Source organism: Aphelocoma coerulescens, assembly GCF_041296385.1.
Source record: "Aphelocoma coerulescens isolate FSJ_1873_10779 chromosome Z unlocalized genomic scaffold, UR_Acoe_1.0 ChrZ, whole genome shotgun sequence".
NCBI lineage: Eukaryota > Metazoa > Chordata > Aves > Passeriformes > Corvidae > Aphelocoma > Aphelocoma coerulescens.
In genome coordinates, this window is record NW_027184085.1 from 41914872 (window position 1) to 41941883 (window position 27012).

General features: G+C 37.4%; 1 protein-coding gene across 1 annotated transcript in view; it reads left to right on the plus strand.

Moving 5' to 3' along the window:
• Positions 1-26582, plus strand: part of SYK (spleen associated tyrosine kinase) — a 44097-nt gene extending 17515 nt beyond the window's left edge. Inside the window, 11 exon segments of the mRNA XM_069002228.1 lie at positions 5189-5327; positions 6762-6843; positions 7917-7963; positions 11982-12050; positions 18026-18116; positions 18790-18967; positions 20153-20362; positions 20776-20965; positions 22314-22454; positions 22665-22777; positions 24353-26582. Of these exon segments, the coding sequence (XP_068858329.1) occupies positions 5189-5327; positions 6762-6843; positions 7917-7963; positions 11982-12050; positions 18026-18116; positions 18790-18967; positions 20153-20362; positions 20776-20965; positions 22314-22454; positions 22665-22777; positions 24353-24425 (1333 nt within the window). The 3' untranslated portion in view covers positions 24426-26582.
• The last annotated feature ends 430 nt before the right edge of the window (positions 26583-27012 follow it).

The following is a 27012-nucleotide window of genomic DNA, read 5'->3' on the forward strand; positions in this document are numbered from 1 at the left end:
ATTTTTGTTGTTAATGCATCATTAAATATTTATAATATCGTTGATATTATCTATGTGACTTCATGCATGCATGTGTGGAACAGTTGAAAAATAAATTATGGCTTCTTGAGCAAAAGAGTTAGTTTTCTCTGTACTTTCACATAGGAAACAACTCTGGTATGTGGTAAGGGTTGGCATACCTTGATTTATCACCAGTAATGACCACTTAAGTTAAACAAACATGCGATCTTGCGTATGTGTATGTGTTAAAAACCAGAAGTTCTGAAGTTGGTGGAGGATAAAGAATATTCAGAAATACTGTTTTACATTCAATATTAGGGAAATTGTGAGTGAAGACATTGCAGCTTAGCAGTTTAGTCTATATAAACTTCTTACATGTGTTCATAGCTGTATGTAGGTCACATAAAATATGAACTGTTGTGTAAAAGGAAAGTAGGAAACTATTTTACTGGTGTCGTATGAGCGTCTTCAGTATGTAATGAGAATATTAAAGAGGACAAATCTAGTTTAGACCATTATAATGAGTTACAGTAATACTCATCATGGCATTCCATGGCAACTAAAAACTAAACTGTCTTTTATATGTCACAATAGTTACTATGAGTAACAGTTTTTCAAAATAATAAGGTTTGAAGTGCAATTGTCAGAAAGAGTTTTCTTGTCTTTTGTCTGACCAAAAATTTCTGTTTCTGGTATATTTAGCAGTCTATATTTACACTAAGATTACTGCCTTCTTCTAGGAGTTTGCTGCTACTGGACTGCATCCTGAGCTAGGTCATTTTTCTGACCTTGTAGAGAATTCTTTAAATAATTCTATTAGTATTATGTATCCATAAAAGGGACTGGACATTGTTGACACCGTAGAAGATGAAAACAGTCCTATTAAATGTGACCTTAATTCAGGGATATTACTTAATGATGAAGTTCCTCTTCAAAGTGCCAAGCAGTTGCTAGGCTTAGATGACCATAAGAATTTTTCAAGATAAATGATAATATACAGACAATGAACTGTGTTTCTGGAGGTGCTGTCTTCCTCTCCACAGCAGCCTGGATGATACTTGTGACTCTGGGAGAGCTGTTTACTGACCTTCAGTTAGGTATGTGTTGGGTGCCACTGGCAGACCATTGTGGCAAGGCTGTGCTCCTAAAGGCAGGCTCTGCACTGGGTGCTTCAGCAGCAGAGTGGGTCTGATGTGTGAAGAAAAGCTGTGGTCCCTAACTGAGACAACTGTACTAAGAAGATCCCCTACAGCAGGTGTGGTTTTGCTGCAGAGCTGTTTGTTAGGGGTTTGGCGGAGCATGGTGTATTTTGCTGCCAGGGTGAAGTCAACTAAATAGACTAATCCTTCCCACAAAAAGTATTTTGTAACTGTGCAGCAGACTCACCAGGAGATGAATTTTTAGGTTCCAGTGTAGATAGCCATAGTGTGAAGCTGGGATATCTCCTAAATTCTGTAGTGTTCTGGCATTTTTGAAACAGCTTTGAATGTGTTTCTGAACAGGGGAGAAGAAATGATGCAAATGAAGATGGCAGTCAATCCGTTTTGCCCTTTATATGATACTTTTACTGATGGCACCAAGTTCATTTCTTGTTACCCTCAAACTTGGAACATATGCACTGTTCAGCTGATCTTTGAAGTGATAATGAGTAGCCATGTTGTTAATACCATTATCAGAGGGATGGTCATGAGGGCAGACAAGCTGGGGCTCGATCAGCAGTGGGGAATGTCAGTATCTCTGGCATCAACAAAGCTGTTATTGCTGAGAAGGCAAATCAATGCCGAGAATAAAATTATCATGCCTTTGGTTTCAGGAACAAGAATTATTTCACACCATTCCTAAAGCAAGCATTTTGCTTGTTTATTTTCTTCATAATTCTCCACTGCAGAATGCTGCAACTTCTGTTTTTTTCTACACAGTCAATGAGGCATATTGTAATAGCAATTTATTTATTTGACCCTCAGGGATATTTTTCTTTAGAAAGAGAGGGATCATTTGGGTTTTCAGATGGAAACAGAAAAAATTGGAACGTTGTTCTTTTTGCTTCCAAATGAAAATACCAGAGGAGGGAATGGATAGCTATTTGCACTGTCTGCAATGATGCTCCAAATTGTTGTTGGTTGCCATGTATGTGGTACTCCCAAAACCATAAAAAATACTCAAACACAAATTGCATGAAATATAAAATCAATACCCAAACATTCTTTGCATTGCATCAGTTAACAGTTTGAATTTCCACATCCCTTATTCTGCTGTTTTAAAAATGTATGTCATAAAAAATCTAGAAATTTGGCACTTCTCTAATATAGATATGTATTCAAATCTGTTTTCAATGAAGTTCTTCATATGTCTGATTATTCTCAGTGGATGAAATCACAATGTTGTTTATTTACAGGTGTTTATTATTTTTATGTTTTTCTGCTGTACATTTGTGATTCTCTGCAATAGCATGAAATGGAAGACAAGGTGATACCTCAGTTCCAGCTTTGGCTTCCTTCCTTGCTAAAATGCTTTTTTAAAATAGCTTCGTTAAAATGAAGACTTTCTTTGTTAGCAGTCTTTATTGAAGAACAATAAATATTGTTTTTCATTTCAGAGCACTTTAAAGCAGAGAGTGCATTTGGAATTTTTAAATTTTTTTTCAACTTTCTGAAAATTGTTATTTTCAATAGACGGAAAGTTCCATATATGAAGAGAGCTCCTAGATCTGATGTGAAGGCCCTGGGTAATATAGGCAGCAGCATCAAAAAGATGGGAAACTTTTATTTCCATTCAAAGAGATGTCAGTTTACAACCTTTTAGTTTGAATAACATTTTCCTTTGACTCTATTTTTTACAGCAACTGTTGACATCAAACTGGATACTGTTACCCAGCTGCAGTTCCGGAGGCTTAGCCTAACCTAGGCAGTCATTACCACAGTCTAAAAACCAAAATGAAATTGTGAAACATGGCTTGGGGCAATCCATGTCATCCAGTAAGGGTTCTATTTGCCAAAACTAAGACTTAGGCTGTCAATTCAATGCACTTAATACTTGTGGTCTTCAGACATGTTTGGAAAGATGGTAGTATCTCCTGGTTTTGTGTTTTGTAGGGATCCAGGTTGTGCTGGAGTTGACTGACTGCAGTTTAAAACCCACCTGGTCCATAACCCTAAGAGAACAAGGCTCCCTCTGGACCCTGATAAATCATGAGTGTTAGAACAGAGGTGTTTTTAGGATGTGCAGTGATAGAGCTGTCTGACAGAAGCTGACACGTCTGTGAACTGCAGATGGCTCCAGAATTATGTAGCTGTTGGGTTAGGGAAAGGAAAAGCTCTGAAATGCAACTACAGCCTTATAAACCTGAACTCTGCTGAAATCCTGCACTGAAGAGTGATAGAGCTGTTTGGATGGTTGCATATTTCTTTAGAAATCAGTATTCTTTCCTCCCATGGGTACCTGTGCTCTCAAGAAATGCCTCTTGTGAGAGTAACAACTCTTGCAAATGAGAACCAGTTTTAGTAGAATTAATTGTATTGGAGCCACCATTTCCTCATGTGAAACATGAAGGGCATTTGTTACTGAGAAACAATCCATTGCATTTTTATAATTTTTATAATCCTATTTGTGCTTTATTCTGAACAGAAGTCGATTGCAATGAAACGCCATGTGTTTGTGTTTTAGAAACAATTAGTTCTATTCTGAAAATATTTTCCTAAGCTTTATTTGCTTAGAGCGAGTCAGAAGACGACAAAGTAAAAGTCGTTCTTCATTTTAGCATTTAGTTGCTCTTCACTGGTCAGTCAGCACAGGAAATCAGCATGCTGAGAAAACACCTACATGTCATGAAGAAACCACAATGTGTTTCAATTTGCTTTAGAGACTTAGGCAAGTTACTTTGGTTTCAGAAAATAAAAAACTGACCCTACTTCCCTTTCCTTTTAGCCAGTGTCTTGTTCACATCTTAGGCAACAATAATCACTCTACTTGAAAGAAATAGGTGCATGAGTAATTCAGACAAAACAGAGTTTTACTTCAGCCTTGAGGGAGTCAGCTGAGGAGAATAGTTTAATACTTGGCTCTGCAATCTTCTGAGATATAATAGCAAGTACCGGTGTTGCACCAGAAAAGCTTCTTAACACCTTAGTGAGCATTACTGCTGTATTTCTTTTCAAGGCCGTTCAGAAATTCAGTGGAGAGTAAGTAGATTTCTGTGCACACCAGAACAAGAAATGTTTTAATGTTCCAGAATCTAGGCTTTTCATTAAAAAAAAAAAAAAAAAAAGCCAGAGAATTTTATTCTAATTCTGTTGCTGTCTCACTGTCAGCTGTAAGTGAGCAGGGGAACTCGCCTGAAAGAAAATGCCTTCTTTCTAAACTCAGAAATGTTGCACCAGCTATGATGAAGCTAGTAACAAATTCCTATCCACTCTGGGTCCAGTCATCAGAATACGCTGGTGTCAGTATCAGCTAGCCCTGAGTACATGTAAAACAACTCTGTCATGCTTTATAGGCATCCCAGAGGGCACTCCCTGGTCTTCTGGAAGAAGGAGATCATGCTGGCTACTATGAGTGTTAGACAAAGTTTTTATGTTACATTTGATGATCCCTCCATGGTGAAGTTTAGATGAGGTATGTGCATGTGAAGTTTCATATGAATTTTATGTGAAATCTGCAGCAAAACTTTAATGTCTTTACTGAAATGATAAGAATTAATGATTACAGAAATATATTATTTTCTTTAAATTCTCAGCCATACAACAAGCTATTTCACACAATAATGTTGCCTTTATTTGATTTTCACATTACATTCTTTTAGTGTTTTTTCTTCTGTTCTGTTCTTCTATCTCTTTATTTCAAGATAAAAGAGAGGTAAGCCCATACTGCAGAAGCTTTCAAATGCATATTTGCCCAGAGAGTGCTTTGTGCAGTGCACAGTATTCTGTAGCTGCCTAACAGAGTGCCTTACATCACTGATTTTTTGTTTTCATCTGTTGCCTTTTTGTAAGAAAAAAAGAGAAATTTTAGGCATTTTATCTGAAAATTAATTGCACTAAGAAATAAATGAAAGACTTAACAAAATGTTTCCAGAAGTTGCAGTGCTGATTTTGTTTCATTTTTAATTCTGAAGTTTTAAGGAAAGGGTGATTTAAGAAGAATGCTCATTCCTAGTAAAGTGTAACCCTGAAAATCTCTCTTATTCCTACAGCATCCGAGAAAGGGACAGCAGTGGTTCCTATGCCCTGTGCCTACTGAATGATGGAAAAGTACTGCACTATCGTATTGACAGAGATAAGACCGGAAAGCTCTCCATACCGGATGGAAAAAGATTTGACACCCTGTGGCAGGTCTGTTAAGTTTATATCACGTGGATATCTGTCATCACGTTTCCATGTAACTGACCAGGGCAGCTTTGTTTTGTTTTGCCTTGTGACAATAGTCTTTGGCTAAAATGAACACATTTTTGCAGGTTATTTGTCATATGTTTCCAATGTTGTGTGGCTTCTATACATGAAGAAAATATATGTTAATGTAGAAAGCTGTGTGATTGTACAGTGTAATCATTTTTAAATGTGATGTTGCAGCCCGGCTGAGTTCAAAACTGTGATTAATTATTCAGTTAGCTGAACATTCTCTTGAATGGAAGTCCGTTTATATTTGCAAGTAACCATATTCAATCATGCATATGCTTGGTTTAGTCTTTTGCTACTGTCCTTTATGACAGCAACCAGCAGAATTTGAAGAAGGAAAAAGGGGATGGTTTAAGATGCTGTACACATAATGCAGTCTTTAGCTTTGAATTTCTCTACCTTCAAGTCTGCAAAAGCATGGCTTGCTGAGGCTTACCACCAAAATATGCCTGAACCCTGGTAAAGGTTAGGCAGTTAAGAAGTCCATAGCTGACTGTGCCATAGTTGATACTCAAACTGAATACTGGTGAAATGATTGTGTAAATTGAAAATTGGAGGGGAATTGAAACCCCTGCAGAAATCTCTTACGTCCTCTTGCTTAAAAATCTATTAAAACAAGTAAAGTGAGTCAGAAATCTAAAATATGAATCTTTGCTTGCAAAAAATGCTAAGATTATTTACAAATGCTAAGATTAATTCTTAGCATTTTTGTAAATGTCCTATGTATTTCTTTCCTGGTGTCACTGGAAATTTAAAAGCAGCTCTTACAATTTTTGTGAATGTCTGCAACTCTTACACTCACAGACCTTCTCTTTTATACCCAAATGGAAAAAAGCAGTAACAAACCTGTAAAAAATGACCTGGCGAGGACAATCCAGGAGCTCAAATGGCCACAACTACTAGTGCTGTACATTTACTAACTGTGCAAATCCTATTGCAATTCTGAGGTCCAAATAAAGCATTGCATATTAGGATCATTCTTGCACTGTAATTATGCCCAAAAATTAAAAAAAAAAAAAGAGTGGAAACTCAACGATAAAAAAATAAGTTATTTGCACAGAGTTACAAAGCTATTTAGTAGCAAAACCAGGGGGGTAATACTGACCCTTACTAATTCAATTCCTGGATCATGTTCCACATTTATCCACAAGGTTACTTCAGAAACATGCATCCCTGCTAAAAAGACATAAAGTAAAGAACATGTGCAGTAAACATCTGCTGTATGCCAAAGTCGTTTGTTGTAATATGTATTGACTGTTGTACATATGCACACAGTTCCAAATGACAATATATTTAGTGATACCACCCTTATATTTTCATACCTTTTACTCTCATTATTTCCTTTTTTTTCCTCCCCTCTCATTCTGCTAGTTAGTTGAGCATTATTCATACAAACCAGATGGATTATTAAGGGTTCTTACCATTCCTTGTCCACAACACGGCTCAGAAAATGGTGAGTTATTCCTATTATTTTTATATGTATAAAAATACATGAAAATTATGATAAATATCTGTGCAGTTTTTCCACTTGCCATGTAAGTGGGCGCAGATCTTTCAAATGAGTTAATATCTGCCGGACTGTGCATGATGGAGGCAGATCCTGTAGCTTAAGGCTACCAAATTAAATTACTGCTGGGTCTAAATTATTGTCAGATCAGAAATGTGCTTTGCTGCTCAGAGTGGCAGTGCGTATTATTACTTGGACCACACACATGAATAAGGTGGTCTTCCCAGCACTACTGCAGTGGTCCTTACTCCAAGCTGAAGCAGGCCCAGCAGCAATGCTGCTACAGGAGTTTGGGGTGGGTGCAGTGAGTCGTGCACCCAGCAGGTGAGTTCCCGTGTTGGGGGGAGTAGGGCAGAACAAGGCATTGACTGCACGCGACGCTGAAAGTGGGGGTCAGAGGGGCATTCTGTGATAACTTGTGGGAAAGGAGGAGAAGAGGTGGGGGAAAGTGGTGTGAGGTTCAGTGTGCTTTTTATCCTGTTTCTTCTTTAATGTCATGTCATGTCACACTGAGGAGACATTGTCCTCCATCTTGCCCTGACTGAAAAGGGAAAAGAGATGCATCTGATGGTTCTATGTCCAACTTGTGCTCTTCCAGAAGTGGTTTTCTCTCTCTGAGGCCACCTTCTGTCATTCTAGCTGGATACCAGTGCCATGGTGAGAGGGTATAGAATAATAGAACAGAATCATAGAACCATTTATGTTGGAAAATACACTCGAGTTTATCAAGTCCAACACTGAAGTTTTTACTTTTTCCACTCCATTGAATCACTACATGCTTTTTCCACCATTCTTTTTCTGCTCCTTCAAATCATTTAGGATCTGCACATACTTTGGTCTCTGTAGCCAGAAGTACCAGAGTCTGCTGCATATAAGAGACAAAAGCAAAGAAGGTAGTCCAGGAGAAACACTGTAATGTGATTTAAAAACTAGACAGTTGGTCCCCTCTGTAAAATTCTGTGTTCTTACACAAATTTCTCACCTTGCTCAGTATCATTTTACATTTGGTTCTTTCACAGATAATCTTGGTTTTAATACTCATCCTTCTTCTGGAACACTTCCTAAGGTAAGTGTAGGTGGTGGTATAGTAATAGCATTCAATTGGGAAGGCTTACAGTCACATACTACTCTGGGAGTCCTAATTCTTGGATATTATTTCATCTGTGAGTTTGTTCTTCTAGTGTTGTAAACAGTGAGCTGAAAAGAAAATTAACATATTCTGGCATAGCGTTGCTTTCATCAGTGTTTTGTATGTGCTAATCATAATTTAATTTTGTTTACTTCTTTTACACATAAAATGTATGTGAAAAAACCAGTATTTTACATAGGCAGAATGCCTCATTGATGGTCATATTTATAGTGATTGTGTCAACACCAGGAGGAGAGATACCACATTGCTTACATTGTTCACTTTGAGAATCCACTGACTGAAGCAGACATGGAAGTTCAATTTATTTTGTATTTGGTGTGTGCAGTTAACATCAGACTTTGCACAAGGGTTTCATTTCTTGTGCACTGCATTAGGGGTGATGCTTTCACCAACTCCATGAAGAGTGAGCAAGTTCACCTGCCATTATAATTCCCTAAGTTCTTGAAGTCCATTGACTAGAGGAGCCACCTGAGGTGTGATACATCCAGAGAATCATATAATACTGTCTTGTTCAATGTAGTTGATTTCATCTGAAATAGGGAGCTAATTTTAGTCATTTCCCTGGAATGTAATCATCTAGGTCATTATCTTGATGCAGTCCCACACTATAGAAAAAAAATTTTTATTCAGATGGGCAATTACCTTTATTTCAGGACTATTGACTCCTAGCAGGCCTGTGATCAGCCATTCTCATACTTTCATGTCTGAAAATCAGGTATCTTTTTCAATCATTGGAAATTAGGCAACCAAAATCAGTCCCTTTTTTTGTTAAAAATATTTTTAAATTTATTCTTTTATATTAAATATATGTAAAAATTATTTGTTATTATTTATTATGAATAATTAATAAAACAAAATAAATAGTTAAAATATAAAAATGCTGCCTTGAGGTTCGGATCTGTGCCATTTGCAAGCATGTCCATGAAGTTTAAGCACACAAGACCACATGAATATCTCCTGGTATACATGCAGTTGTAGCGATAGGGAAAGCACAGTGTGGGAATACTGTGTACATTTCATAATATTCACAAAAAATTCACTAAGTGTAAATTTAACTACTACTGCTTAAGACTTGTCATGATAGCTAGAAGGAACGTCACCAAAGCTGAGAGTGAGAGTGCATATTTTGCAAATAGTGTACTAAAATATTGTTAATATTTCTAGGTCCTCGCACATTAATACCTTTGTGCAAAAATTAACTCATGAAGATTTTAATATGCCTGAAATACAATTTTTCAGATTACACAGAAACAAAAAAAAAAGAAAAAACCAGCCTGAAGAGAATGAATACAACCACAAACACACGTAATACAAACACAATCTTATGTGGAGGATGTGCAATCTGTCTTTATATTATTTACACCATGATAATTAGCATTTCAGAGTTTCTGACATTTCTAGTATACTGCACATTTGTTTAATTTATTAAAAGGTTTGCCAAAATATGTAAATTGCAATAGTGAATTTTTGAACTGTCTATCAAAATAATTGTGATGAATTAGAGAAACATCCTGGAAAATAAAAGGATGAAGCTCAGTAGAAGCTAGTGCAAGATATTGCACTTCTAACAGTCAGATGTAAATCACAGAATGGTGAGCAGAGACAGTTTTTCAGAGGATGTGATGCCTGCAGTGAATCAGAATAGGAACACGGATGAGCAACCACCATGCTGGTAGAGGAAGGGTAAACATCAGTGTGTTTCCAGCTTGTTCAACACTGGCAAGGCCTCAACTGAAAGATTCTCACCAGTTTTTGACACTGCACTGAAGAATGCTGTCCATCAGGAGACAATCCCAAGCAAGGCAACAGGAATGGCCATGCCTTGTGAGAAGGGATTGATTATAATAAAGAAGCAGAAGAGGGACAGTAGAGTAACAAAATGGCCAAGCAACAATCTAATACTTTTGTTCCCATCCAGACCAGTTTTTCAGGTTTTTTTTCATTTTTATACATATTACAGACTAAATTACAGTGGTGCTATTCCAAAGTCTTAGTGGGATAGCATGCCCAAATCTGAAGTTGTTTTGAAGTTAAGAAGGTGCACAAAAGGTAAAAAGACCTGCTTGGTGATCTGCAAGGCAGACTGTCCAAATAATTTACCTGTAAACTGTTGGTGTGTAAGGACTTGGAGTAAAATTTACATCAGGGACGTTAATCTACATCAGATTTGTCTAGTACTCGCTATTATTCCATGAACAAACTTGGAGTAACAAAGTGCTTAAGTTTATTATAATATGGACATCTCCTTTTTAGTGATACTAATATGCTTCCTCTGCAAACGAAAGGTATCTATGATAAAAGTCTGTATTGAAGTTAATTTTCCCATGCAGAATATGGAGACTTACTTGTTCTTGCTTCTCCCAGAACATACATGGACTGGGACTTTACTCACATTTCACCATAGGCTCCATGACCAGGTTTAAGGTGACTTTGACCCCTTTCATTTTACAAATTACTTTTTTCTCGCTGCAATCAATTTCATCCCAGTATGTATTTAAACCTGCAGAGGAGCTTTTGAAATGAGTCTTCAGTTCAGTTCTCCAGCTCCTAAGCTGTCCTCTTAACCTTTCTCAGTATTTTATTTGTTTAGTCACAGTTTTTCAGGTAATATTAATAGACCTAAATTTTATGAGTACAGCCTAACTGTAAGTAGTACTGTCCCTGTGCCTGATGAAGTATTCATCTTAGCGTGCATCTGTAGGTCTAATAGAAACATGTGAGTTAAGCAGTATTAACATCAAGGCACTACAGGTGGTTGCTTACTCAAGTGCTGGGAGATACTCTTGTTGGAAAAGTATGAGAACCATCCATGTTCAGCTTGTGCAAAGGAGCACTTGACCTCTTAGAGAATGTATCTGTTGCAAAATTGTAGCTAAGTATTCATTTATTCCCAATACGGAAAGAAAATTTCATGAAGTAAAAGAAAACAGCTGACTCGGTAGCCTTTTTCAGTATGCAATAACTGAATTTTTATGTATGACAGCTATGAAGAATGTCAAGCATCAAAAAGGTTTGTGTTCTTCTGGCAGCAGCAGGGACCACATGTCTATCCTTGGTGTTTTGAAACATAAGACACCTTTTAGGAGAAAACTAGGAAATACACCAATCCTATAAATTAAAAAAGCTATCTTTTCAGAAAATAAGAAGTCCAAATGGACTACTAAAATGTTCAGAACATCAGAGTTCAAAGGCTGTTTAAAGTGACTGATAATGTGGCTCAGTTTATTGTTTCTGCCTCAGCATCTGTCAAAATGTTTGAAAAATAAGTACTCCATCTACATAGTTTTAAATAGTCAGGTGTGATCTCTCAGTGACCCCTAGAAATGCTAATTTGTCACATGTAACTTAATTAGTGTATTCTTGTAAAATATATTCACATATCTTTTAAAGGTATATTTACACGGAACATAAGTCCATGTGTAAAATGTAGCTCCTGTTCCTTTTTTGTTTGGAATTAATACTACATGTATGTGTGCTTTCTGCTTCAATAACCATATTGTCTGTTGTATGACCAAGGTGTGCTTCAAATTTTGCTCAGTACATTAGTCAGACTTCCAGACATGAAAATTTTCTACTCATCTACATTGCTAAATATGTTTGGGGGTAGGAGGAGGGGGCTAAAGTCCAGTGACAGAGGAAGGAGAAATATACAGGATACTCTATAAATAAAGAACTGGAGAAAGGGCAATGTATTTGAATTTAAAAACTGCTTTAAGGTATGTCTGCATGTTCAGGATGGTTTGACAGTAATACAGATGAAAATTTAGTACTAAGATTTCCTGTACTACGTTTGTTTGATGCATCATGTGTGTACTTGCAGGCACACGCAACAGAAGAGCTGAGAGTGTTTTTTTCTTGTATTTTTGTTTTGTGAAAAACCTTTAGCTATGTTCATGACACATTTACTATTCCTCTTTGACATTGTGGTTTCTAGAGTTGGGCAGGAGGTGGAATTATCTCAAGACTCAAATCGTACACCTTTCCAAAGGCTGGCAGCAAAAAGGTGCCTCGTATACTTTTTTTCGGTTAAAAATACTTACACGGCTAATTTCACTCTCTTCTCCTCCTCTTTTCGCTTGCTGTCTTGACTACTAACAATTAGATTGTGAAGATTTCGTAAGCTTTCTGCATCTATCCTAATCACCTGCATAATTATGGGCTTGATTTTATAACTGAAGCAATGGGTTTGGAGGAGTTTTAAAAGTAGAGGGACTCTTCTTACGTAATATCTGGCCACCAATATTTTAATGCAGATCGCAGTATTTCTGCAAATGAAATGTAAGTGATAAATTACTTTTCAAAACCATTCAGTTATAGCAGAACAAAATTACATTTCTACTCTCCTTCCTAATCAGAAAATTGTTTTGCTTTCACAATTATGTTATTACTGAGTACATTTAGGGTACAATAAAATCAACAAAATACATACTTACGTAACCTATGTGCACAAACCTTGTTATTCATTCACTTACACGTGGGCAAGTGTAAGATGTCAACAGACCAAACAGAATGGGAAAATTGGTAAGGTGCCAGGGAGCCGAGGGGACCCCAGCCCTGTCCTGGTGAAAATGCTCTTACATGGCCAGAAAATGGTGCTGTCCAGTAACTGATGTAGTTCCGAAGCATGTAGCTATGAGTTTGTTTGCATGCTGAGAATAACATGTATGGCCCTTTCGATCCATGAGTCTCTCTTTATGTTTATTGATTTATTTCCAGTTGCTCTTCAACTAAAATGAGCAGTCATGAAAAGCCCTAGAGGTACGCTACTGTTAGGAGTGAAAGGCTGTGTTTTGATATATACTGTATTTGATAATCCTGATAAATAACAAATACTCTTTTCCTACAGCTTCAGTTCACTTTTATGCTGAAGTACCAACAGCTGTTGTCAGCTGTGTACCCCTGGAGGACCCACATCACTTTTTCATTGTGTGTTTATCACATACAAACACAGATGCAGTCTCATGATCTGCCCTAAACCACCTGAAATACAATGCCAAACTATCACACATTCTGGGTTGATTCAGAAAAATGAGTGTAGGGTCTGAACTCTGTAGACATGTTTTTGGTCACACTGCTTTCTGTTAACCTGGTAAAACCTGTGTCTTGCTCTGGCCACTTTCTGCTGTTAAATACCTATTTCCTGCCTTCTGGGCAACATACACAGAGTAGAGACTGAAGCGTATTGCCAGAGAAAAAACAGTCATTTAGGGAAATAGTTTAGGAAACCTGATTTGATCACCACTTACGTGTACTTAACCCTTAATATTAAGACCCACATCATACTGCCAGATTTTAGACTCTAGACAAAAGTCCTGCTCTGAACAATTCTAAGATTTACCATTCGTTAACCCTAACAAGCAGAGTTTACTTTAGACCTGGTTAATTACACCATCACTTCTACTATGTCGAAAGCTTTCAGACAGTAAACCAGAAAAATTATACTTATTTTATTTGTTATCTTTACTCATTCCTGGGATTTTTTGTTTTTTTTATTTCCCAAATGCACTATTTGTATTAAATTTTAGGATCCAGATCGAAATTTATCCGTTTTACCAGTGTAAAATTAATTTAGACAATTTAAAGGAAATCCTGCCACCTAGTGGCAACTGGGATGCCTTCGCCAAAGCTCATTGAGGTTATGGCTAATGAGATGCTTGTCATGCAGTATTCCACTATTAAATTTTAATAAAATAAGATTACTTTATGGTCTGCATTTTTTCAATTCAGAATTATTAACCTGAAAGAATATTTCACTTGGTGTATAAGTCAGTCTTCGTAATGAACACAATCTTAATGAGAATATTACTATACTATTTACTATAAAATTATAATCTGTACAGTAAAAGTCAGATTTAGAGTAGTTGGAGCCATTTCATTCATCTGTCACGTTTTTAACAGGCTCCTCTAGAGAACTCTTTTCTTGTATTCCTTTTCACTGGTTGAATAAATCCATGATCCTTTTGCCCATTCTCAGTTTCTTGTAAGAATACAAGAAGTAATCAGTTATCCTATGCCTTAAATGTATTAAAAAAGATCCTTTTATCCAAGAAATAGATACAAAATTAAACTTGCTGTTTTAAAAGTGTAGGGCAGAAGGGACTCTGCATTTAAATGACAATTAAATAAAAAGGAAATTTTATTTTACTATCACTCAGATCACTGTATATGCAAGGATGCATATCTCCTGCCCCATTTCTAGTCAGTCTTCTTGACTTTAAGAGAAAAAAATTCCAATTCCTGGTAGAAAATCCAATTCAAAGTTACGCAAGGTGGGTACATGCTGTGAGTACATGACTGGCAGGACTAAAGAAAAACATCTGAGGTTTTCTGAGTGCTGCACAATTTTCCCAACTTGCTAGTAGGAGCTGAAAAGGTGCCTGTGAAATATTAAATTGTAGTTCAACCAGAAATCATAGAATCATAGAATGTTAAGGCTTGTAAGGGACCTTAGAGAACATCTAGTACCAGCCTCCTCTCATGAGCAGGGACCCCTTCCACTAGATCAGGTTGTTCAAGGCCTTATCCAATCTCTCCTTGAACACTTCTGGGGATGTGGCATTGGCAACCTGTTTCAGTGCCTCACCACCTTCATAGTAAAGAATTCCTTCCCATTATCTAAACTGAATTCTCCCTCTTTTAGTTCATACCGATTATTCCTTGTCCTATCACTACAATTCCCAATGAAGGGTCCCCCTCCAACTTCTCTGTAGGCCCCTTTCAGATCCTGGAATGTTGCTATGGGGTCTCCACACAACCTTCTCTTCTCCAGAGTGAACAGCCCCAAATTCCTCAGCCTGTCTTTGTAGGGTAGATGGTCCAGTCCCTTGATCAACTTTGTGGCCTCCTCTGGACTTGCTTCATCAATTCCATGTCCTTCCCATGGTAGGGGCACCAGAGTTGGATGCAGCACTCCAGGTCGGGTCTCACCATAGTGGAGTTAAGGAGCAGAATCTCCTCCCTCACTTTTCTGGTCAAGCGGCTTTGGATGTGAACTTTTTCATAACCCCCAAGTCCTTGTCTCAGGGCTGCTCTCAATCACTTCTCTGCCCAACCTGTAGATGTGTCTGGGATCGCCCTGACTCAGATACAGGACTTTGCACTTGGGCTTGTTGAAGGTCATGAATTTCACACAGGCCCACCTCTCAAGCCTGTCCAGGTCCCTCTGGATGCCATCCCTTCCCTTCAGTGTGACTGCATCACACAGCTTAGTGCCATCAATGAACTTGCTGAGGCTGCACTCAATCCCACTGTCCGTGTGACCGACAAAGATGCTGAGTAGCATCGGCCCCAGTACTGTCCCTGCAGGACACCACTTATCACTGGTCTCCACATGGACCTTGAGTCCTTGACCACCACTTTTCACGTGTGATTATCCAGCCAATTCTTTATCCACCGAGTGGTTCATCCATCAAACCCATCTCTCTCCAGTTTAGGGACAAGGATGTCATACAGAACAGTGTCAAACACTTTGCATAAACCCAAATAGACAATGTCAGCTGCTCTGCCCCATTCACCAGTGCTGTAGCCCTGTCATAGAAGGTCACCAAATTTGTTGGGTATGATTTCCCCTTAGGAAAGTCGTGTTGGCTGTTACCAAACGCCCCTTTTTTCTCCATGTGACTTAGCATAGTTTTCAGGACCATCTGCTTCCTGACCTTGTCTGGTACAAAGGTAAGACTCACTGCTCTGTAGTTCCCTCGGTCTTCTGCTTTCCCCGTTTTAAAAATGGGAGTCATGTTTCCCTTTATCCAGTCATCAGAGACTTGACCTCACTGCCACAATTTTTCAAAAATGACAGTGGCTTAACAACTTTGTCTGACAGCTCCCTCAGTACCCTCAAATGAATCTCATTGGTTCCATGGGCTTGTGCACATTCAGTTTCCTTAGATGACCACAGACCTGATCCTCTCCTTAGGACTTAAGTGTTCATTCTTAAGTCCATTCAGTGGACTTAGGGTTCATTCTCCCTGTCCCTGCATTTTCCTTTCTCAGCTTGGACAATGTGGCTACAGAACTTGCCATTGAATACGGAGGCACAGAAGTCTGGAGAACCTCAGGCTTCTCTTTGTCCAGGGTAGCCCATTTCCTTCCAGACAGGAAAGAAAGAATATTAATGAAAAAGACATTACTAAGCTATTGAATCCATCTGCAACAATTAGAAATAACATTCTACATATATTAACCAAGTTAAGTAATGATAAACAAGACACTATGATTCTTCTTAAACATGAGCAGCTCCCTGAGAAAGAGAACCCACTTTGTTGTATTTGGTGTCACTGTGTGATTTCCAATTCACAGCTGCAGAGCTTTATTTGCAAGCATGGAATTTATGTACTTATTTTTTTAATGCAGTTGCTGAGCAAGAGCATTCAATCCTTTCTGATTTTTTTGTTGTTGTTGTTGTTCTTGAACTGCAAAGAGCAGAAATGTCTGATGTCAAATTTAAGGACTCATCTAGGTCTTGGCCAGAGCTATGTTTTTACCAGCTGTTCTTCACTAGTGAATGGATTCCTGAGGTGTTCAAATTTGGTGTATGTTAATTACATTTGGCCAGTTAAAAGTTGACTTCCAGTCTTAATGGGGGTTTTGGGTTAGTGAATTACCTGTATAAAATAGTGACACAGGTCTTGGAAAGCTGCCAGGGTGAATCAGTCTAGAAAAACAAAACTAGAGCTGAGGATCTTGGTTTATACCTTCATTTGCCTCCCTTGTTCTCAGGTATGATAGATCAGACAGTTTGTTCCTTGATGTATCCCAGAACTCTCCGGAGTTTTGTGATTTGCCTTGACAGTAAATGGCCCTTTAACACTGTTCCAAATACTAAGCAATTCAAGTCAGAAACATTACCCTTACTGTGCCTGATTTCACTGTGCTCATCTCACTAGGCCAGAATATTGCTGAAAACTGGCTTCCTACACATGGTTTGCAGTAAAATCTGTGTAGTGAAACCTTTTCTATTTCAGCCAACTGGGCAGATAACATCATGATTTCAAGGTCTGTAGTTCCCAGGTCCGGTGTTCCCCCTACTAAATGCAGTTTCCAAACGATAAAACTTCTATTGCATCCAATAGTTCACTAGAGGAAACTTCACAGAATGGTTTATGTTGGAAAGGACCTTAAAGATCATTTTGTGACATTCCTTTTGCTATGGGCAAGGACGCCTTCCACCAGAGCTTTGTTTCTCTTTACTTGAAGCTAATGTGCAGAAATAGGTTCTGTAATTCCCGTGTTCCCAACAGCTCACAAACAGAAGCGACCAGATTAGTAGTTTCCCTCATCTGTGTACTTCATTGTGCCATACCCAGGTGAAGAGTTCCAGAACAAACAATGGATGAGATGGTTTGTGTACTACATATTATTTCTCTGACAAGAGTAAAGGCAGAGGAATCGTATTTGAACCAGATGCTTAATTAATTGGGTAATCTTCTCCCTCCTTAGAGCAGATGTCCTAATACCTGGTCCATTATGTTTGTCCCTGATGGTTACACAAGCCTATTAAAGTAGTAACTTTTTACTCCAGTTTCTTCCACTTCTTTAAAATAGAGTCCCTCTGTAATATCCACAAGTGAAACAGGAAATTGTTTTTTGTTTCCATTTTTGCTAGCAATTTCTCTGTTGCCTAGATAGGGGGAGAGATAACTTGAAGAAGGAGGAAGGAAATCCTTCTGACTATTTGTGTTACATGGCAAATTTGAAAAGAGCATGTAAATTTAATATCTGCAGAATAAGATTTGTGCATGACCCACTACAGTTAATTCTCTCTTATCTAATGGTCTGAAATATTTGTAATATCTTTCTATGCTTTTAGCCTGCTCTAACAATAGCCTCCGGAATGAAATAACCTCTTCTGGATCCCTTTCTTTCTGATTCTTACCTATGGGTGTCTTGCAATCATTATGCCAAAATCCTTGGGGGAAAAAAGTGCTTTTGACTTACCTATTCATTGTTAAACAGAAAAACTTTATTTGTGTGCTACAGCTTCAGTCAACTATTAGCCACCCACAAGAAGAAGCACCTTTTAATCCTTATGTGCTGCAAAGGAACAGAGGTATTACAGGAGCAGAAAGAGGTAGGCAGAGTAATATATAGCATTAATGCAATTTTCTTCTTTATGGCAGAGATCTCTCTCAATCCATATTTCTTTTTTTTTTTGCATATATTTCACATTCTGTTACATATTGGTGTAGCCACTATCATAACTCAGTCCTGGTAGCTGAAAATGTCAGATTTCACCATCTATAACAAAAATCTTTTAGCAGAAACCCTTTTTCCATTTTGAAGTGGAATATTATTATTTCCTTGACTCTAAAAACTATATCCTTGCACATCATAAAAAGAATTGTTGCATCCACAGTGCCAAGCATAATGCAATTAAAGCAAGGTGCCTAAGAATGAAGTACATGTAAGGCAGCATTCTGAGTGAAGAACTATGTGAGGTAACTAATGGGAAGTACTAAGGAGAAGGGCCAACTTTTAACCCTCCTTCTGTCAAGGAATATCCTGGTTTCACCCGGCACAGATATTCAGTAGTTACAGCATGTCACCAGGGGGAGGCCACTGTCTTTTGGTGTGTTCTAAAATGCTTATAATGGGCTATGTGGACTATATATATGTGGTTTCTTTATAATGCCCTTACAAGTCAAACACACTGATGATCTTGAACATAGAAAAGGTGAATATATTAGCTGTGGCAGCAAAAATGTCTAAAACCATGTCTTATGTTTTCATTGTTTGAACTGCAGGTGATCAGAGAGAAGCCTTACCCATGGATACTGAGGTCTATGAAAGTCCATATGCTGATCCAGATGAAATTAAACCCAAAAATGTCACTCTTGACAGGAAATTGTTAACTTTGGAGGAGGGTGAACTTGGCTCTGGCAACTTTGGTACTGTAAAGAAAGGGTTCTATAGGATGAAAAAGTGAGTGTTGCCTTCTATTTTCACGGAATCTAATACGTAAAAATTCTAGCCTTTACTTTTTGGACCAGCAGTAATCTTTGCACGTCATTTGGGGTGACAGACCGTAACTAATTTGGGCTAATATTCACCAGTTTCTCTCTTTGAACGTACATGTGTGCACTCAGTCTGTAAAGTGCGAAATGCTGCTTATGGCTGTATTCTCTCCTGATGGGGATAGTAGAGTGGGAATTCCACTGTATTCCTCCATAGTTTGCAAAAGTACAAATACTACACAGTATTTCCCATCTGCACAACATCTCTGTCAGAAAACGTGTAGAGTGCCATGGACAGTTTACCTATAGCAAAGAGAGCTTTGCCTAAAGTAAGTGTGATAAATACCAGTTTCCTGAAGCTGGAATGTTGATTTTCAAGGAGACAGAACATGTTGTATCATTTTTTACCATGTCATGTCCGTAGGAACAGACCCTGTTTGAACTTGACTTCATGCATTTTCGTAGTAAAATGTTATCAGTATGCTGTTTATGTGCATGGACTGATTATGTACACACTCCCATCTCTTGAAGTTGGAGGGATTTCTTTAACCAGGGTTTTCAGAAGCAGGAAGGATTTTTATTTTTCCAATATAGGCTGTAGGGATTTGAAGGGCTCTGATCTTGGCTTGTGTATTTTTTAATCTTGTTTCACACTTGAGCTTTGTTGATCTCATCAGTCACTCCTTCAGTTTGCTGTGTGAATGGGAGGTTGCAGAAGTAGGCTTAGATTCTCAGGATTTCAGAGCACTGCCTTGAGGCCTGGCAACGCTGCATGTTCCAGTCTCACCTCCAAAACACTCCAGTGCTTAGAAAGCTCTTTATAGTTTTTCTTGCCAGAAGAGCTTTATGCCATTCTTGCCAGAGTGGACAAGAAAATTTTGTCTGGTATGCTTTTTTTCAGGCTTCTTGAGGCATTTTTATGACAATCTGTAATTATCTCAGGTTCTTTTCATTCTTGCTCTTTTGCTTAGCTGTCTCCTGAGCATTTGATAGAGAGATGTTCCTGTTATGCCTGTTTTTTTTCTCCTCTGAGTGTCAATTGTGTCTTTTGTCCCAATTTGTATTATGTGAATGGAAACATCTGATGAAGACTGTGTGCATTAGTGCACAGATTTTTTAGCAACTAGTCCCAGAACTGGATTCTCTTTTGCAGGGGTGCCAAGCCTGTGGCTGTAAAAATTCTGAAGAACGAGAGTAATGATCCAGCCATAAAGGATGAATTACTGAGAGAAGCAAATGTAATGCAGCAACTGGATAACCCATATATTGTCCGAATGATAGGTATATGTGAAGCTGAGGCCTGGATGTTGGTAATGGAGATGGCTGAACTTGGGCCATTGAACAAATTTTTGCAAAAAAATAGGTATGTGAACTTTGATTCCATTCCATAGGATACAGGTCCTTTCTTTTATTTTTTATTTTTCTTTATGGACAATTAAAATTGATATGTTGTCACTGTAATAATTAATGATTGTAGTTATTTTTCACTGAAACATGTTTCTGAACTGTCAAATATTTCTACCAAAATAGTGTATTTTCAATAAATGAGAGAATTTTCACATATCCTTCAATTTCTCCTTTATTGATGTGATAGCACAGCATCTTGCCCAGGACAGGAGCCTAGACTGCCTTTTCTAATTGAAGCTTAGCTGAATGTAAGTGGATCAGGTTCCAGTGTAATGTGGACAAGTTCAAAGTAGAGATTTGTGTTTGAACTCCATGAAAAGTCAGGAAAATGAGCTACTGACCTCTTTAAAATTCAATTGTCATTTTCAGACATGTCACAGAGAAGAATATAACAGAGCTGGTACATCAGGTTTCCATGGGGATGAAATACCTGGAGGAGAATAATTTTGTTCATAGGGATCTGGCTGCAAGAAATGTGCTATTAGTCACCCAACATTACGCCAAAATTAGTGACTTTGGACTTTCTAAAGCTCTTAGTGCTGATGAAAATTATTACAAGGTAAGGTTTGAACCCAACATGGAAGCTGTGTAGTAACATAGCTTAATAAAGATATTTTCAGTTGAAATGCAATTGGTTTTGCAAGTTGAAAATCTGAAATATTATGTGTCATTCATTGTTTTATAGCCTGATACTAGATTGCCAAATTCAAAATACATGATCAACATTTAGAGACATGTAGGGAGGGAAAAGCTCATTCCTCTTTTTACTTGTCTATTTTCATTTACTTTTGGTACATTTGTCATTAGAAGATTGAAAGTTATTGTGGAAATGAGATACTAACCTTATATAAAAGGGGGAAAATGTATTTGTTGCAAAACAGTTCTTGCCATGTCCAAGGAAAATCGAGGCTAGCACTAATACATTGTCTTATAGAGCAGAATTAGGGAAGGTTTTTGAGAGAATAGCATTGTTAAATAATAAAGTAACCTAAGCAAAATTTGTTTATCTTGGTTTTAAATTCACTGGACCTCTGTACAGCCAAAATGATTAAAATAATTGCATCATTTAATAAGGTAAAAGGTGAGAGATAAAGGCTGTTACATGCCTGTATTTGTTTTCCTGGTATATCCCTCTTGCAATTAAAATTACTTCTTCCTTCTGTCTGTGCCCTTTTATCAGCTCTTTGAAACTAATAATCCTACCCATGAAACACTGCAGAGGAGGAGCAAGCACATGCTCCCTTCTGATGACCTTCCTGTATAGGAATAGTAGTAACTGCTGCCAGAAAAGGCATCTTAAATCACTGCCACCAGCCTAGCCAGAGAAGCTTGTCAATCCCAGCCTCAGAGCCTTGAGAATTAGTATCAAAAGTCCATTTTCTTTACAGCTCCACAGGATGCAGTAGGGTCCTGTCACTAGATCTAGCACTGTGCTCATATAGGTTGACACTTCAGTGGGCATAATGCAGCATTACAGCATAATTCAGGTAAACTGCAGTTTGCCAGAAGGCAGTCACTGTGCTTTGATATAGAGCACCCACTTCAACCACCTGGACATGTCTCTCTTACCCTTTGTGGAGAGCCAAATGGAAAAAACTATTTTTAAAGAGCAACTTTAAATTAAATGTCACTAAGAACATGACTCCAAGTCATCTAGCTAAGCCTTTTTTTTTACCATAGTTTTCATTTCAATGCATTATTTTGAAAGTTGAAGATTAGTAACAATTTTGTAACACTTTTGAAGTTGTTACTCATTCTCTCTAATGCTAACTGCATAAGAAATGTTATGGTACTTAGTACAAATGTGTGCAGATCTAAGTTAACATGAATTATGTGCATTCAGGTTGTGTTTACTACTAATCGTTGTATCTAGCCTGATTTTTCCTTTCGGTTATGACATATTTTAGGCACAAAGTCATGGAAAATGGCCAGTCAAATGGTATGCTCCAGAATGCATGAATTTCTACAAATTTTCTAGCAAAAGTGATGTCTGGAGCTTTGGGGTTTTAATGTGGGAAGCTTTCTCTTATGGACAAAAGCCATATAAGGTGAGTGGTTGTATTTTGCCTTGTTTTATCTGTAAAAATTCGGAGCAAATTTGAACCAATATCTTTTCCTAACTAAAAGGAGTTGTTGCAACAAATGAGTCAAAGCATAGCCCAAAAATCAAATCCAGGCCTCTGTTTGATTTATGCTGTCATGTGTGCTGTAATTATTTGCAACTTGGATGACTGACTGTTCTGGTCAACCTGTTCCAGGGAATGAAAGGTGGTGAAGTTGCACAGATGATTGAAAGAGGAGAAAGAATGGAACGTCCTGAAGTCTGTCCAACAGAAGTCTATAGTCTAATGAAGTTGTGTTGGACATACAAGTGAGTGTGAAGGGTTTCTCTTTTGATAGAAGAACATTTTAATCTATATGGTTAATAGCCAGAAAGGGGGTGGGTGGGAGTTATTTCAAAATACATCTTTTGAGCTGGAGTTCAGCTTACAACCATACTCAAGCTAAAGAGTCAATTGGACTTTCAGGTGAAAATTATCTGAGTTGCAGCATGTACTACAAAAAGCCAATTTTGTAGAACAGAGTTTGCTGAAACAGTTATATACAGAATACAGGGTATCAAAAAAAAGGAAGTCCACAAAAAGGTCAGTCTAATGCATTTTGAAAAGAAAGTTTGAAATTAAGCAAATATTTTTGTTTCATTTGGGATTGTGTTTTGTTTAATTTTCATTTCCAAGGCTTTAGCTTTACTGAAATTTCAAAGTCATATTGCCAAAATGTTTATTCCATTCCTCAATATTTAATTTTTTTGAGCTATTTTTCTCTTCTCTTGTAACTGAATATATTGAAATTGTATCCCACGCTGACTTCTTATCAGCGAGAGGTAAACCGTCTTTTCAGGTCATACCTGATATGTCAGAAACATTTTTTTTTCTGTTTCTTAACCATTTAGAAATTAGAATTATGTACTATAGAAAAAAACAAAGCCTCCCTGATTTTTTTAATTAGTATACTGCAAAAATGTATTAAAATGGTTTTATGATTTACTGTTTTAAACTATTTTGCTGGAGTTACTTTTAGCTATAGGAAGACTCCAGAAAGCACCCAAAGTGACTGTAAGGTCACTTATTCTTCCAGTTCACCATCTGGAGAATAGACCTGTCCAACAAAGGTCTACATTAAGAAGCTGTAGTGCTTCATTTTTAGGTACCTTGCTTCTTTGTTAACTTTATTAAACCTAGTACTCTAGAACGAATGTGCAACTAAAAAGTAATTCCTGCCTTTTGGCTTGACTAAAAGAATGCTCTAACAGTTCTCCAGTGAAAGCGATCAGGTTATTATTAACAAACATATCATAAAGCATGCTGATTTTTATTTTTTGTACTCATATATCTTTATTATTGGAAAGAAAATAAATTTTAAAAAGAAGGTTCAGGTCAGGCAGAGTAACTATCTCAATATGTAAAATTGTAAGGGCTTGTTGTCAGTTTAATTCTGTTCTCCAAATAAAGATACAATTGCAGATATACAAGAAAGATGGTACAGTCATATAGTGTGTGGGTAGACTCCTCTCAGGGGTTCTAACTACTCTGTGTGATGGTACTACCCATTATAAGGCAGATATTGCATGGCAAATATTCTTTTCTCCAGACTATTAATAAAGTAAATGAAGTAGAAAATTAAATTGAGCTGATTTACCATGTCTTTCTTCTATTACCTTTACCAATCACAAAGTAACAGGCATGATAGTAAATCCACTGACTGGATGCTCTGCAGTAGTATTTGCCACTTGGTATTAATTTTGTAGCATGATTTTGGTAGTCTGAAAATATTGTGAGCATCTCCAGATGAGCTATCAGTGAGGTAGAGTCCCAAGGGCAATAAGGCCCATGCACCTTGACAGCTCTCTCCTTCCTGTGCAGTGACATTTGTCATCTTTCCACAGTGTTGACGACCGACCAGGATTTGTTGCAGTTGAGATGAGGTTACGTAACTACTATTATGACATCTCCCACTAACAGCATGGAGAACAGCAGCTTCCTTATCTCCAGCCAGCACCCTCTGAGAAGCAGCTCATTTTCCAAAACCAAGCAATCTTGATTTTTGTACTTCCATTTTCAACCTGCAAAGTTCAAAGCTGAGCCTTGTGTCTATAAGGTTGCCTTTTCTCACTTTCTGCACAAAACCCAGCCCCAAAAGAGTATTGGAAGTGTAACAGTCTCAAAGTGAGCAGCAAGGATGCTAGAGTAGATACTTACACTTTCGCTACATTCCATTTCATTTTATTTTCAGATTTACTAGCATTACGTTTTGCAGTTCCTGTAAAACCTACTTAATGACTTTGAGCCCTCTTCCTCTCCTGTATTGGAATGCACATAGGAATTTAGATTCTTCTCTTTAATATTCTTAGCCTTTAAATCTATTGAGTTGTTCCAGCCTTCTCTTTCCTCAAGGAAGAATAGTGTAAAAATTTCTCACTGTGAAGCAAATTCACTGTGCAAGTGTGTCAGTTGCTTTGACTGATGGTGTGTTTGATTTTATCACCAAGCCCCTTTAAACCAAATCACATTCTTCTTAGTAGTAAAGTAGGCAGGGGGGAATCAGGAGTTTTGACTTTCTAACATCACCACATCCTTTAAATATTACCATCTTTTGTTCCTCATGTCATGTGTGGAGCCCAGCTGTTCCTCAGGGAGTTACTTTTTCCCCCAGTGAAAACTGGGAACTCAGAGGCTTGATCTTGTCTTGGAAGAAAACATATCAGCACCTAAGATGATTCTGTATTTTAGCATAAACTCCAATAGTGCATTCCTGAAAATACACCTTTGATGGAGCAGCACTTAACCTTTCTCTGTGCTTTTTTCATCCTTCTCCAGACATACCTTTTCTATGTATCTATTAGGATATACCATAGCTCCTTGTGTTGTGTTTTGAGCAGCAATCATTTCTATCTTTTCTTCAGACCTTTCTTAAAAAGCATCTGTGAGAGTTTCACCACACCTTATCACCTCTAAAGTTAAATTTCACTTGTAGTTCAAATATTTTATAATGGGCATATGCATGACAACATTACTTTTGTCTGCTCCAAAATCTTAGTATTTGTCCTGTTATCAATCCCTGTGGGCATCTCAGGAAAAGGCGTTTGCTTTATCACTCTTCTGTAATGTAGTGTGCATCTCCATTAAATTGGAAGTATAGTAATAGCAATAACAAATAATATAATCAACTTCTGATTCTGTTTTTACCCTTAGGCTTTGCTTGCTCAATGTCATTTTAAATATTATCAATATCAACATTTCTATCACTTACTACTCACAAGAAGCTACTTCATTGTCATTTGCGTATATCTCAGGAATCTACATACATTTTGTCTGCTAGATACAGAGATTTTAGAAGAATATAAAGAATAAGATTTAGAGTTAGATATATTTATTGCATATGGCTGGTTAGAGTATACATGTTTAATTTTTGTGTGAACAGGGTATTCTTAGAGATGCAGTGGTATTTTTTTCTCTAGCAATGAAACTGTGTGAGCAATTAACTGAGAAAGTGTGAAATAATTTTCATAAATGACAGGACTATAAACAAATGTAGAAGCTACTGGGGTTTTTGTCTTTTTACTAAGTTTATGGTCTATTTGTTAAATAATACCTGGTGACTTTTGGTAGTTTAGTCTTGGCCATCCACTGCAAGACACCACAGGCTACTGAAAGATACTGAGTGCAATAGACCGTATTTCAAATGTGACCAAACATGACTTACCTTGGAGATGATTTATTTTTTGTCTTGTTTTTAAGAAACACTTTTCTACAAGACCAGCTTGTGTAGAAGTTAGCCATAGTTATATGTAGGTGTTTTGTCACTTTAGCTATGTTGCAGAGAATTTGTTATCTCTACATGTGCAATTAGTACATTTATGGGGATATTAGTTATAAACAAATTGCACAAATCTCTATGAACCAGCGAGTGACAGTACTCAATTTCCCAGAATGAGAGATACATTACTCTGTATCTCTCATGCTTTTTAAAAGTGATGTCTGATACAACAAACCTGGAGGATTATGTCGCCTTCTCTCTTCTGAGTGAATGTCAACATCACTTTCTGGAGTTACTTGATTATTTTTAACTTCACTATTACATAATAAGTTTACGATGAGAATATAAAGTATTGTGAAATAAATGGATTAGGTTTTAACATTTTAATTAAAGATACTTTTACAAAATATGCTGTTTTAACAAGAATCCTTTCATAATTACATGCTTTGTAAAAAGTCCTGATGCTGTGCAGAGTATGTATATGTACTGAGTTACTGTGACTTTTCTGGAAGATTGAGTCTTTCCTGTTGGCAGTGAAAGGTACCCAACAGGACAGACAAGCCCAATGAAGCCTGAGCTGCTTTTGGAGCAATTCGGGAATAGCAGGAAGTTCCCAAAATATGCATGTTGTTATTGCATCTAAGTCTTCAAAGTGCTTTACAACAATACTGTTGTTAATTATAGTTAATTATATTATTGTTATTTAACAATACTGGAAGATTAGAGGTGCCAGGAGTCAGTGTAGTATATCAGCTAGCTAAGAATTTGTGCCTTACAGATGTCAGCTAT